This window comes from Gigantopelta aegis, chromosome 6 (assembly GCF_016097555.1).
Source record: "Gigantopelta aegis isolate Gae_Host chromosome 6, Gae_host_genome, whole genome shotgun sequence".
In the NCBI taxonomy this organism is placed as follows: Eukaryota; Metazoa; Mollusca; class Gastropoda; order Neomphalida; family Peltospiridae; genus Gigantopelta; species Gigantopelta aegis.
In genome coordinates this window covers 32,862,104-32,877,571 of record NC_054704.1, presented here as the reverse complement: position 1 = coordinate 32,877,571, position 15,468 = coordinate 32,862,104, and the positions used below count along the sequence as shown (strand labels likewise).

General features: G+C 38.0%; 1 protein-coding gene across 9 annotated transcripts in view; it reads left to right on the top strand.

Moving 5' to 3' along the window:
- LOC121376043 (SCO-spondin-like) overlaps positions 1–15,468 on the top strand; it is a 59,655-nt gene that overhangs the window by 22,045 nt on the left and 22,142 nt on the right. For 6 of the 9 annotated variants that reach the window (XM_041503819.1, XM_041503815.1, XM_041503816.1 and 3 more), the window contains 4 exons: positions 5,725–5,889; positions 6,167–6,331; positions 7,342–7,506; positions 10,012–10,176. In XM_041503819.1, the coding sequence (XP_041359753.1) occupies positions 5,725–5,889; positions 6,167–6,331; positions 7,342–7,506; positions 10,012–10,176 (660 nt within the window). The remainder of the gene's footprint in view (positions 1–5,724; positions 5,890–6,166; positions 6,332–7,341; positions 7,507–10,011; positions 10,177–15,468) is intronic. The other 3 variants (XM_041503817.1, XM_041503821.1, XM_041503822.1) reach the window with 3 other exon arrangements.

Sequence of the window (15,468 nt, the reverse complement as noted above, 5' to 3'; positions counted from 1 at the left end):
CAAAAACGATTATGAATCCCCTGTTTGGTGTACATATATACACAATTTACTGTTCTAACCTTATTCGTTTAAGGACTCCAGCATGTTCTTATTTTAAATAGAGTGAACAGTGGTCATCTTGAATTTGAACGTCAAGATGACCTGAAATTACAAAAATTAACTCGCATAAATATACTAGCTTTTTATACAAATACATTTATGATTTAGACCAAATATTTTAAGGGTTTCGTTGTGTTTTAATAATCAGTATGTTGAGCAACGGCCATCTTGGATTGGAATGGAAGTAAGGAAGGAAATGTTTTTATTTAACGACGCACTCAACATATTTTATTTACTGTTATATGGCGTCGGACACACAGACATTGAGAGAGGCGACCCACTGTCGCCACATCATGGACTACTTTTTTTCGATTAGCAGCAAGAGATCTTTTATATGCGCCATCCCACAGAAAGAATAGTACATACCACGACCTTTGTTACACCAGTTGTGGAGCACTGGCTGGAACATGAAATAGCCCAATAGACCCATTGACGGGAATCGATCCTAGATTGATCGCGCATTAGGCGAGCGCTATACCACTGAGCTACGTCCCGCCCTTTTGGATTTGAATGTTAAGACGACCTCAAATTGCAAAAATAACCCCACCAGAAGAATAGACACCCTATTTGTGATGGAAACAAACACCTTATTCGTGATTCTAACACATGTTAAGAGAGACAAAAATATTTTTTATTTCCACTATGGCCATCAGCAGCCACCATGGATAGGGCCCCCAGGCGGAGTTAGCTAGAACTTTCGCGAGGTACATGGGGGCTCATATTTTTCAAAGGTCAAGAAGACTTGAAATCCATCCTCAAACATTGGTTCCTGAAAAATGGTCACGGGGAAGCCCAATATGGTCCCACTACTATGATTAATTTAAGTATTCGTGTCATAACAGAAAACGCTTTAAACAAATAAATAAATAAATAAAAACATCATTGATAAAATCTAATGGAATAAGTTGGTATTATTTTACATTAAAAAGATTCCAGTAACGTGAAGTGAAATATGACTTGGCCTTGATAAAGGTTCGTTTCATTACTGAAAAAGAGTATTCAAAACTATTCGTTACATGGATATAATTCTGATTATTGATTATCAAAAACGGTGTATCGTAAACGCGTTTATTTAAATTGTGGAATGGAAATAGTGCATACGTTTGTAGTAATTATGTGACCATGTCATAGTCTTCCTTTGGAGTTTGTCTGGTGTATACATACGATTTTAATAATAGTCTTGCGTTTTGCCCTTATTGACGTAGGCCTATGTGTTTGCGGTGACAATGGTCCACTTCACATCGTGTGGTGTGAAATGAGATACACATTTGCAGTGATTATTTTAATACTAGTATCAGGACCGTAGCTAGGATTTTTTGTTTGGGGGTGGGAGTGGGGCAACTGAGTAGATAATAGTCTAAAAAACAAAAGCCGGATTTGTTCTCCCCCCCCCCCCCCCCCCCCCCCCCCGGCTAGCTACGGCCCTGAGTATGTCACAGTTTGCCCAAATATTTCTTAAAATGTGTTTGTTGCATGAATATGACTAAATGTGTTTCGCTTTGAATTTTTAAGTCAACTGATCCTAAAGCTTAAAGTCGCAGGCTCTTGTTTTAACCCGTGAAAATAGACACCAAATTTAGTTAAACTATAAATGTTGGGTTCCTCGTTTGTCCCCGGCAAGGGGGTGGAGTTTATCATAATTCTGTAGAGAAATATATTTAAATTGTTATTTCTTCTCAAACTATCTGACAAATTCCAGTCATATTTTGTTGGAAACGTCCTTGTCATATGGGAGTTCCAAAAGTGAAAAATCAAGTCAGTTTAAAAAAGTCTTCTCTACTTCCAGAAATGCTACAACTAATAGTTATCATATATGTAAAAGTCAACAGATTGTTTATCTTATTTGTGAATGTAATTAATGTTGGGTCCCCTTTTTGTCCTCGGCTAGGGGTAAAGTTTACTATCGTTATATACAAAAAGAAAAACAAACATTTAACTTGTAATTCCTTTCTCTTCAAAACAACTTGACCAAATATTGTGAGAACTGCATTGGCACACGGAGAAACACATTTGTTAATTTGGTAATTCTGACTGCCCAGAAAGGTGGATGTTACGCCAATTTAAAAACCTTCTCTACTTCCAGAAGTGATGTAATGAATAGTCGTCATATATGTAATGGTCAACAAATGATTTATCTTAGTTTTGAATTTAATTAATGTTGGGTCTCCTGTTTGTTCCTTGAGCGGGGTGACGTATACTAGAGTGGTATAGAGAGAAATGGATTTAAACTGTAACTATTCGATCATGTAAATTGGTGGGTAGCTTCCTTGACCATGAAGAAACAAAATCGTGAATTTGGTCTTTCGGATCCCGTCCCTGTAAAACGGTTATCGTGCACTCCATGGGTCTAGTAGGTTCAACAAGTTAACAGGTGACCGTTTAGGGTCATGGGCATCTTGTCTTATGGAGTGTATATTTGTCAGAAGTGTTCTGGACGTTCTTTCAAATATAGTCGATTATAAATAATCGAAATTAAAGACAAATAACTTGTTACCTTTTGGTATGAAATGATTTATATATTTTCTGTGATCTTGTAAAACTGTCTTGATTAAATTATAAACCTATTTGCTGTATGATGTTATAAACAAAGGTCATGGTAAGACAATTCCTTATATTCTGTCATCTACTTTTGACGATGTTTTGTTCTTGTATATGTAATGATATATACGTCTGCACTGGTGCTTGTTTTATGTCATGGCGTTTTTTCTTGTGAAGTATCCTGATATATGTCTTAACGAACATGTGGCTTTGAAGGTGTAACCGAGTCGCAGTGTGTCTGTGTATGTTCCCAGATGTTTTGTCTTTCGTCTTGTTCAATAGTGTCGACTTATCCGTTGAACTCTGGTGTATAAATGCGACTATGTGTGTACGTTCCCATATGTTTGTACATATTTTCTGTCCTGTTCAATCTTGTCGACTTATCCGTTGAAGTCTGGTGTATAAATGCGACTATGTGTGTACGTTCCCATATGTTCTGTACATATTTTCTGCCTTGTGCAATCTTGTCGACTTATTTCTCGATTTATCTGTTGAATTCTGGCCTATAGATGCGACTGTGTGTACGTCCCCATGTGTTTTGTACATATTTTCTGTCCTGTCCATTATTGTCGACTTATCTGTTGTGTGTATGTTCCCATGTGTTTGGTACATGTCTCCTGTCTTGTTCAGTCTTGTCGACTTATCCGTGAGCCCCTGGTGTATAGATGCGACTATGTGTGTACGTTCCCATGTGTTTTGTACATATCTTCTGTCTTGTTAAATCTTGTCGACTTATCCGTGGGACTCTGGTATATAGATGTGGCTATGTGTGTATGTTCCCATGCGTTTTGTACCAATCTTGTCGACTTATCCGTTGAACTCTGCTGTATAGATGCGACCATGGTGTGTACGTTCCCATGTGTTTTGTACATATCTTCTGTACTGTTCAATCTTTTCGACTTATCCATTGAAGTCTGGTGTATAAATGCGACTATGTGTGTACGTTCCCATATGTTTGTACATATTTTCTGTCCTGTTCAATCTTGTCGACTTATCCGTTGAAGTCTTGTGTATAAATGCGACTATGTGTGTACGTTCCCATATGTTCTGTACATATTTTCTGCCTTGTGCAATCTTGTCGACTTATTTCTCGATTTATCCGTTGAATTCTGGCGTATAGATGCGACTGTGTGTACGTCCCCATGCGTTTTGTACATATTTTCTGTCCTGTCCATTATTGTCGACTTATCTGTTGTGTGTATGTTCCCATGTGTTTGGTACATGTCTTCTGTCTTATTCAGTCTTGTCGACTTATCCGTGAGACCCTGGTGTATAGATGCGACTATGTGTGTACGTTCCCATGTGTTTTGTACATATCTTCTGTCTTGTTAAATCTTGTCGACTTATCCGTGGGACTCTGGTATATAGATGTGGCTATGTGTGTATGTTCCCATGCGTTTTGTACCAATCTTGTCGACTTATCCGTTGAACTCTGCTGTATAGATGCGACCATGGTGTGTACGTTCCCATGTGTTTTGTACATATCTTCTGTACTATTCAATCTTGTCGACTTATTCGTTGAATTCTGGTGTATAGATGCGACTATGTGTGCACCGTCCCATGTGTTTTGTACATATCTTCTGTCTTGTTCAATCATGTCGACTTATCCGTTGAACTCTGGTGTAATAAGGATACGACTATGAATGCGATGATAATGTCCTATTTTGAATGTGTTACCTTGCAGTGAAGTGCTATGCACGTGTGAAGTGATTATGTTTGCTGTCACGGTTTTTGAAAATTATCCCATGAACCGTGTCTTGTACTAATTTGAATACTGCAGTAGTCTTATTGTGTTAACTTGCTGTGTGAAATAATGCTTGTAATGAGTTTAGTCAGTTCACAGCTATGTAAAAGAAAACTCTGAACTCTTTTTCTTCTACAGATCAATTTTGCAGATCTATTCTAAACTTGTCTTATATTTTAACCAATATTTTAAGAATAAATGTAAAAATTAATTTATACATATTAAATAACTAGTTTAATACTAACTATTGCAATGCCTATTCACAGTAACCTTTAAAGCTTATAGAATGAATGTTTTTCTTATTTAAATATACTTTACAATTTATGGACTTTTAAAAACAATATATTGAAGTAAAATATTGTTTCCATCATTGAATGAAAAAACAAAACAAAAAACAAATCGGCAATGTTACGTTATGGAATGAAAGTTGAGTTTATACATACTTTAATATTAATAGACGTATTTAAAAAAAAAAAACGTTGAAGTAAAATATTTGTTCCATCCTTGAATGAAAAAAGATATGAAATGTGCATTGTTGGTTCATTAATATCAATTAACTGAATGCATGTTTCTGTTTCCCTCAGACGGCGAGAAATGGATACCAGTTGGTGAGCGTTATGCGCGTTCATATCAGTATTATTAGTAGTAACATTTGTCATATACAGCGTAGGCTTTCATAATTCTAATTTCAACAGTAATTAATTGATATATAAAAAACAACAGCAAGCCAGCTCGTAAAACATAACGTGCGATGACTTCATTTCATGATTTATTAATATCAATATTATGACTGTCGAAAGTGCAAACGTAAACATTAAAATTGAAAATTTCCAATAATTTGTTTTTTAAAACGAATGTCAAAGAATGTATATCTCAGACTGGGATACATACTATAAAGTAGTTCAAGTAGTTAAGTAAGTCAATAAATATTATTTGTTGAAAGATACTAAATACGCCAATTTTGCAGAGCTAATATATTATTACCGCTATTTAATAACATGATATGTTATGACTTGTATTAAAGATTGTTTTATCGCCTTGATTACAATAATGACACAATGCAACTTTAATTTACAGTTATAGATAATAAACACAACCATGTCAGTTTAACGTACTTTAAATCATTATTCACTTATGCAAGTGTAACTATTATCGCATGTTAATGAGACAAAATCCCATTTCAGGAAACCACAGCGAGTCTTCCGAAGGTGGGTTGCACCTTCATCTGCACACATGCGCAATTGGCGCGACTGCTTGTGCTCGTCCAACCGCTGATGCTGCTTCAGACTTGGGCATGAACGCGCTTTTTGCTCACCATTCACCGAACTCTTTTTAATTTCTAGTCGACGGTGTGTGGGATCTCTGGGGTGTGTGGTCCAACTGCACAGACACCTGCGGCAACGGCACTCAAACACGCTCTCGCACATGTCGTGGGCCGTTTTTTGGCGGGCAGGACTGCGACGGCCCAAAAGTGGACATCAGGCACTGCAATACACATTCTTGTGCAGGTTAGTTGTGCTCATGCTGTGTTGTACCGTCCTCACCGTGATGTCGTCTGCTCTAGCTGCATTACGTCATTTTTCTCTATTTACCTCTATAGTTACTTTTCTTCTTCTTCTTTTTCCATCTTTATATATTTGCACGTCGTCACTGGCAGGGCAAGGAATTTTCTTTTGCGTTCCATTGTAATTGTTATCGATTTTACTCAAGTCTTCTCAGTTTGGATGTGCTTGTGTTTTTCGAATATCATGCTATAATGGTGTTGCAGATTACAATTTTCTTCAGTGGACGGCGTTTGGGAAACTTGGCTGTCATGGTCTAGTTGTGACGTCTCATGTGGCAACGGCACAAAGATGCGAAAGCGAGCATGCGCAGGACCCTACTATGGGGGCAATAACTGCTCTGGTCTCTGGACTGAGCAAGTCCATTGCTTTCTGCGTCCCTGTCCAGGTAAGTTATGGTTTACTCGTGTGCTTAATATGTAGCATTTAACAATACATACGCGTTTGCTAGATACTTGCAAATTATCACACCGCTACTTTCATACGGCTGTGGCTCTTCCGTATGCTTTGGGTGGGTGAGGGGGCATATTCCTTCAGTAATGTACCATCAAGGCTGATTTATGACGAGGTCCTTTCATTATGGCATTGTTTGAACTTTAAATGCTCATGGATATAACACCCTGAAACGCGTACACAATATTTAGAGGGTTTTACGGCAAACAGTCATACTAATTACGATGCATACTAAACTGAAGTCTGATGCATGTTGTTGCATCATTTTAGTGAAAGCAACAAACTTGGCAATAGAAACCTGTGCCAATCATTGGGCAGGATACGATCACCATTCGTGAACAGTTGGTGTCACCACTGATTTGAAGCCACGAGCTTTATGGAAAGGTACCTTAGATCATTTAGTACACAGGTACAATTTTGAATTCAAGAATTTTCTTATATTGCATTCGTATTCCTATATATGTAGAAGGAATGTTGCCAATTTGTTGCAATATATTATTCTGCATGAATTATTAAATAAAAAACTGTATTTATTAATAGTGTTGTTTATTTCGTGTCTTCAGGAATAAAATTACGTCTTATGGAATAGCTCAGATGCATTCTACATCAGTGTGTTTAGAAAGAAATGGCATCAGTAGCTCTGGTGTGCTATTAATATGTTTAAATATAATGTACATTATACTGTATGTAAGTTGTTGTATTAAAAACAAGAACAACAAAGTGTTATTAATTATATTTTCAACACATGGGTACACATGGGTACACATTGGTACACATTGGTATGTAGATATGCAGGTTGGTATGGAATTTAGAAATTGCTTTACAGTTGTGATACTATCGTAACAATACATATACTTGAAGTATCAAACTTTAAACACAAATCTTTGATGTACTTCAAATATAACAATAATGACAGTTCGATGTCTGGTAACTGAAATATTTCAGTGGACGGGACGTGGCAGACGTGGGGGTCGTGGTCGACGTGCCCGGTGTCGTGTGGGGGAGGATCTGTGTCACGTCACAGGTCATGTGACGGACCATTCCACGGAGGAGAGGAATGTGCTGGAAACTACAATGAGACCCAGATATGTGGATCACAGCCGTGTCCAAGTAAGACTGGGGAGACGAGACAGCAATCCATGATAATTCATCAAACAATTTCCACCAGAATTTGGCTGACATTTTATTGTCAGGGAATATTTCAATATCATTAAATTTTCGTTACATTCAGTATCAGTTAACGTCATTCAATTGGTCCAGTCGTAGCCACGCGAGTTTGTTCACCGATGAACGTCAAAATAACGTTGTCAGGGAACGTCATATCTGATGACAGCACTTTGTATTGGTACTTTGTTTTACTGAGCGTTATTGATTAAGAACTAAAACATAATTTATAATAAAATGTGAACTTTTAGGGTACGTTTCAAATTTAATTATAAGTATTGGTTGTTATTTCTTTTATGTTCAGTACTGTGTTTACAATAAGGCAGTTAACCATTTTTTTTTACGAAAGTTAATGAAAAAGGTGCATGCTGGCATAGTATTTGTGTCGCCAAATGGTGGAATTTGTTTGTGAATGCTATATTTAATGGAATGATCTCAATATTTTAAAATCATCTATTTCATTGCATTAATTCCTATTCTTTTTTAAATATATATTTCACATGTCTCACGTAATTATTATGTTTGCGATGTTGGCATGTTTCTGTTCGTTTATTTATTGAATTATTTATATTTATTTAAGACTTGAAACATTTGTTTTGTTAACTGCTTTATATGTAGCTGCTTTGCGTTGTTATCTCATTATATATTTGTTAATTTATTTAATCATTGTATTCATAGTTGCTATTGAAATACGCTGCTAGATTTTGTTATTCTACAAAGTTCTTGTGAAACGACATACATCTGAGTTACATAGTGGGTAGGACGAACAGTAGACGAGGCACTAGATAGAGATTCATGAAATCAAGTATCACTATTTCCCAAATGCCCATTCGACTCTGCATTGTGCAGAGATACGGTCTTGATCGTACTTAAAAGTTTTATCAAGATTTATGTTGTATAAAAACAGCTATGCACAAATATACATACATACATATATATATATATATATATATATATATATATATATATATAGAGAGAGATATATAGAGAGAGAGAGAGAGAGAGAGAGAGAGAGAGAGAGAGAGAGAGAGAGAGAGAGAGAGAGAGAGAGAGAGAGAGAGAGAGAGAGAGTATGTGCATTTATTCAAATACACATACACAAATACACAAAGAAACACGTAGTACATACGTGCGCACATGTATGTATGCATGCATGCATCCGTACATACGTACGTACGTACGTACATACATACATACATACATACATACATACATACATACATACATACATACATACATACATACATACAACTACAGTAGAATCTCATTGGCTCGAACTCTGTCGGTGCATCAAAGTCTGTTCGACCCATCGAGTAGTTCGAACCATGCATTCGGTCGTTGTCGGGTGCTTCTGTGACACAAAAACCAATCGGAACACCTCGCATATTTCCGTAAAACTGGCTTGGGCGAGATGGTCCGATTGACTCATCAGTAACGAAGTCGCCTTCAAATGTCAGATGAGATACATATTTGTAACTATTATTTACACCGTTAAATAAACAAATAACAAACACACTGGTAGTCTGTATTTATAAATATTTATTAATTTAAAAAATCGTTCTTTATTATGCTGTTGTAGAATATTTTGCGACATATTGAGAACGTTGAGAAACAAATGAAAGTGCATGAAGCACAGGCGGAGGCCCTTTACCTTTTATTGTTGCAATCACTACATTACATTGATCTCTCCTGTATTTCAAGTTAAAAACAAAATATGCCGACGCTCATGCGTAGAGTAGTGATTAAAATGATTAAGTAAACCGGCGAGGCCTAACTAGGCTCACCAATTGATTGGTGTTACATGCAAGGTTCATTCAGCTCATGATTATCGTAGTACTATTATCTTTACTAGAAAGATAATTACCGATAGGTGCTAAATAAACAACATGAGAAGCCGGCATATGATCTAGGATTAATTCGTTCCACTTCCGAATTTATATTAACTTACTTTGTGACTGACGTGAAAGGGTCAATGAAAAATTTGTAAATAAATATAAATAATCTTTTGTATTTCTTCGGATAGACTTAGTCGTTCGAGCTATATATGTTTAATTTTACAGTTCGGACTAATAAAGTGGTTCGAGAGAAAGCTTCTGTTCGACCCTAGGGGTATTCGACCAATCAGCACCAAAATAAAAGGGTTTAATAGAGAAAAAAATCGGGACATTGTTCTTGGTTCGAGAATACCGGTAAGTTCGACCGTTGGGCGTTCGAGCCAATGAGATTCTACTGTATATATATATTCATACATCTATACATACATACATACACATATACATACACGCACATGTATAGATGCATTCACCCATTAATCCGTCCATCCCGCCCTCCTTCTCTTACTTTCCCACCATCCATCCATCCATCCATCCATCCATCCATATAATCATCCATTATTACACACAAACACGAGGCTATTTATAATGTGTGTGAATCATGTATTTGATTTACCAGTTGATGGTTTCTGGGAAGCCTGGTCCTCGTACAGCTCATGCAGTACCACGTGTGGAGGAGGAATTCAGTTTCGCTACCGCACGTGCGTACCTCCTAAATATGGCGGTGCTGATTGCAAAGGAGAGTCACAAGAACACCAGAGCTGCAATGACAATCCATGTCCAGGTACTAGTATTCTTGTATAATAGTGTTTTCTTTGATATATACCAAGTAATGGTACTGTCATATGTGGGAATGTAAGTTTAATAATAAATAGATGGATATGTACCACTAACGTATATACGGTATCAACAAAACGAAAGTAAATCACTAATATCTGTTTATAGAAATTCAAAACTGTCATTTTTACTTTTATGCCCAATAATTGAGCTGCTGTATTTACCCATTTTATAATTTTACCACAGTAACTATTTCATCCTTCAGATTTAAATAGTCTCAAGTGACAGTGTATGAAAGTGTTAAAGATCTGTTTTGGAAAGTATTCTTTGGCGATCTGACAATATAATACATCAGACACCACATTTTAAATGACAAAGCCAGTATCATGTCCGATTTCGTATCTGTATACCCCCCATTATTATTCGAAACAGGTTTAGGAGATATTCATACAGAAACATAACATAACATATACAACCGGTGAGTAGTGGTAGAAATGAGAGTTCTGGCTCACTTTGGCCCATTCACTTGACACGCGAGAGGTATCACCCTCTCAGCGTCACCCTTCCAAGAGGGGATGGTGACGTCACAGCCCAGATGAATTTTGATTGGCTTACTAATGGCGATTTTAAAAAACGGGGAAATCCTATACCGCGACAAACAATATCAAACTACGTTGCTGCGTCGTCGACAAGAGTATTTTTATTAAGTACAGCTTTCCTTAGCGTGTAAATCTATGACAATGTACAGCCTTCGCTGTGTTAAAACAGGCACAAGCCGGTATGCGCTGGTGTTGACTGAATTAGGGCAAACGCGAAGGCAGTAACTAGTGGTGTGCGCACGCGAGCGTGTGTGTGTGTGTGTGTGTGTGTGTGTATTAAATTTAAAGTATATATTTGTGAGTATATAAGTATATAATGACTAGACTCCAGAGTTTGCTGTTTACACTACGAATGTAGACAGTATGCTATACTATTCAAATGCTATATGCTGAAACATATAGGACAGCCGCTATCCACTGGCTGACCTACAAACATCACCCGAACTTGCGCTACCGTAAAACAGTAGTCTGTGTATCTTATAAATTGTTTTTAACTTAGGGCGGTGTAATGACCTGAATATCCCTACACAGTTTTGGGGAATAGGTTTTATAGTATTGGAAGTATTACAACATTCTGACTGCACACAGCTAGAAAAGGGGCAGGCGGGGTTCTTTTTATGTTGTTAAAAATATTTCATTCATATTAACTTATTATATTAAAAATAATTTCAGTATATGATGAATGTGAACAGACATACCATATGTAAACAATAATTACATTTATGTTATGTCGGCGTAGAAGTAGCATTAACCCTTCCATCACCCCTAGATGAGATGGACTGCACAATGATTATCTATTAGCCCCCGAGAAACTCAAGGTCACTGAAGAGATGCTCTCCCCATATGCCAAACAGCTGTTAGATGAACTGAACTTGAATGGCACCTCCACCGAAAAGCTAATACCTAATTTGCTGCCAAAAGACAAATATGTGATCCACTACCGCAACTTGAAATTCTACATTTCCTTGGGTATGAAGATGACTAAGATTCATCGAGTGAAAAAAGTAAAGTTTGTTTTATTTAACGACGCCACTAGAGCACATTGATTTTTAATCTTATCATCGGCTATTGGACGTCAAACATATGGTCATTCTGACACTGTTTTTAGAGGAAACCCGCTGTCGCCACATAGGCTACTCTTCTTTACGACAGGCAGCAAGGGATCTTTTATTTGCGCTTCCCACAGGCAGGATAGCACAAACCATGGCCTTTGTTGAACCAGTTATGGATCACTGGTCGGTGGAAGTGGTTTACACCTACCCGTTGAGCCTTGCGGAGCACTCACTCAGGGTTTGGAGTCGGTATCTGGATTAAAAATCCCATGCCTCGACTGGGATCCGAACCCAGTACCTACCAGCCTGTAGACCGATGGCCTGCCACGACGCCACCGAGGCCGGTCATCGAGTGATGGCCTTTAAACAACTGCCATGGCTGAAAGCTTACAGACAAAAAGAAAGGCTGCCAAAAACGATTTTGAAAAAGACTTTTTTAAACTGATGAATAATTAAGTTTTTGGGAAAACCATGGAAAACTTAAGGAAGAGAGTGGATGTCAAGCTTATTAACAACAAGAAGAAAGCATGCAAATTGGTGGCCAAACCCAACTTCCATGCCTTCCGCATCTTTAATGAAGATCTGGTGGCTGTCCACCTGTTAAAACACAGGCTGTATTTGAACAGACCAATCTACGTTGGATTCGCCATTCTAGATGTGTCTAAAATATTGATGTCACCTCTGACTATGACACTAGCCATCCACAAACAAGAAGGTCCTAGGTAAAATGAAAGACGAAATACATGGCATTCCTATTCATGAATTTGTTGGTCTGAAGTCTAAAATGTATTCTCGTGTCTACCAAGAGAAGAGCAAAATGATGGAGAAGAAAACAGCCAAAGGAATAAAGAAAAGTGTCATTAAACATCACACTAGGCACCAACACTATAAACAGTGTCTCTTTAATAAGGAGATCCACATGTCTCGCATGACACAGATCAGGAGCTATGGTCACCAACTGTACTCAACAAACTAGGACCCCTTCGATGACAAGAGGTATCTCCTTGAGGATGGTGTTACCAGTCTCAGTTATGGTCACTGGAGAATTACCCAGAATGCTTTGCAATAAAAACTATAAATAGGAGAAGAATCATCAATATGTATTCATTTGTGAATAGGTTGTCAAGCTGATAACATCATGGGAAAGAGCTCCTGTCCTGAATGTGGGAAGTTGTTTACCAGAGAAGATAATATGAGGAGACATAGACAGATTTTCCACTCTGCTACTCCTCCTCATTTCCCTCCTCCTCCTCCTCATTTCCCTCCTTCTCATTTCCCTTCTGCTCCTCCTCCTCCTCATTTCCCTCCTTCTCCTCTTCCTCATTTCCCTCCTCCTCATCATTTCCCTCCTCTTCCTCCTCCTCCTCAAGTGTTACTACATCCTTTTACGATGATTGTCTCAGGGCCAACATCATGTGGAAAGACATTCTATAATTCCCGTAACTGAATAAAAGACGATTATCAAAATATCTCTCCTAACTGTATATCTATTAGATCTCTCTGTAACAGGCTGTTAAACCCTAGTATGGCTCGTCTCTAGGTATGATCAGAGATACGATCTTATATAAAGTATATGTAATATAGCACGTTTAGTTCACTAGAAACACAACAAAAACACAATACACTTTGGAATCTGTATTAACCTACGCTGACAAATGTTAATTAATAACAACAATAATAACAACCCAGAACTGATAACTTAATTAGTTAATCTCTAGGTGTCTAGTTACACAATATGCGAATCACTTCACCGTGACACAACACCCACACGTGTGGTAATTGAGAAACGCTTCTAGGAGAAGTTAATTAATAAAGGAATTACCACTCTATTCCTAACTGGTTAATTTTTTAATTAACCCTTACTACTCGTTCAGTAACGTGTGATAATTGAGAAACGCTGCCAGGAGAACTTAATTAATAAAGGAATTACAACACTATTCCTAACTGGTTAATTTTTAATTAACCCTTAACTACTCATTCAGTAACCTTGTAACACAGAATTAATACTGGTACCTATCACAATAAAGACAATAACCTACAGTTTACCTAGGTCTTCTAGGATGAATGGCTAAGCTTTATATTACGAAATACTCGTATAATGTTAGAACAAAAAGTCTACGATTTACTTCGTCAGATGACCGAAGACACTGTCTAAAGAATATTGGTATAATACAGTATTAAATATTAAAAGTCACATCAATCACATCAAGGTTATACAACAGAGCAGAAATAATATATTTACCAGTCCGGATGGACACGTTCCCCCGGGATACCTTCCTTTTTGGTTCTCCTCGATATTTCTAAAAACTAGCTATTTATTATAAAATCACAATTCGCCTGGGGGTACAAGGCGGTACCTCCCCCTATCATCTGATATTTCAACCGCGACCAAGCGGTATTATTTCTCTCTGATCGTCAGACTTACTGACGCCATCGTCGCCAAATCACAGTCGTCGAAACCGCACTCGCAGAGGTTTTACGTAACTACTCGCCACATTACCTCCACAGCTGGACTAAGTGCATATTGGAATGCCCGATCGCGCGAAGTATTACGTAACAAGTTGCCTATCTGGGCTACGTGCAATGAACTGCACACGGCCCTCTAACACAATTAAAATCGCCACAGGCGAAACAAATTTAAGAGCATGTTCCGTCACACTGGTGTACAAACTGTTGAGAGATGGGAACATCAACCCAACTCCCCAAAGCATCATGTGGCTCTACAGACGTTGGCAGCCTCTGTATGACATTATCAAGACAACTGTAGGGGTCGAATTTGTCCAAGGCATACCTGATGACTTGGAAACAGATCATTATTTGGATCCTAGAATCAGAAATCTCATTGTGTTGGATGACCTGATGTCAACAACTGGCAAAGATTCTCGCATCACTGACCTCTTCACAGAAGGAAGTCACTACAGAAACCTCTCGGTGATTGCCATCAACCAGAACTTGTATCACAGCAAAGACCCGACTCAGAGAAGAAACTGTCATTACCTGGTGCTGTTCAACAACCCCATCGACAAGCAACAAGTCATGACGTTGGCCCGACAGATGTATCCAAGACATACTGAAATGTTTATGCATCGGTACGAAAATGCAGTGAAAAAACCATATGGTCACCTCTTTATCGATCTCAAGCCGTTGACCCCTGCTGCAGAACGATTACGACCTAATGCTCTGGACAAACAAAGTAAAATCCATGACACTGCAGAAGAGATGACAAATTCTATAAAAGGGGAGAACAGTCAAGAGATGTTTCATTCTTATTCAGACCTTCAAAGTGAGCAGACATGTGAAGAAGAGCTCCCCGAAATGCATGCTTGTGACGATTGTGGATTAGTGTTTCAGGATGTTCACGATCTGCAGAGACACGTGAAAGCATGGTGTCCAGAAAATGGTGGGGAACCTCCTTCAAAAAGAGCTAAATATGAAGAAAGGCATGACGACACCCATGATGAGTGGGAAACAGCTGGACTAGAGTATCTGTGGCAGCTCACCTACAATTGTTATAAAGAGGAGATGGCTGAAGACCGTCAAAACTATTTGGACAAGGGAAGGTCTGAACAATGGGTGGATCAAAAGATAGCCAAGTCATGGGAGCAGACTTATATGAATACATTAGCTAATGCACTACTATTTACTCAG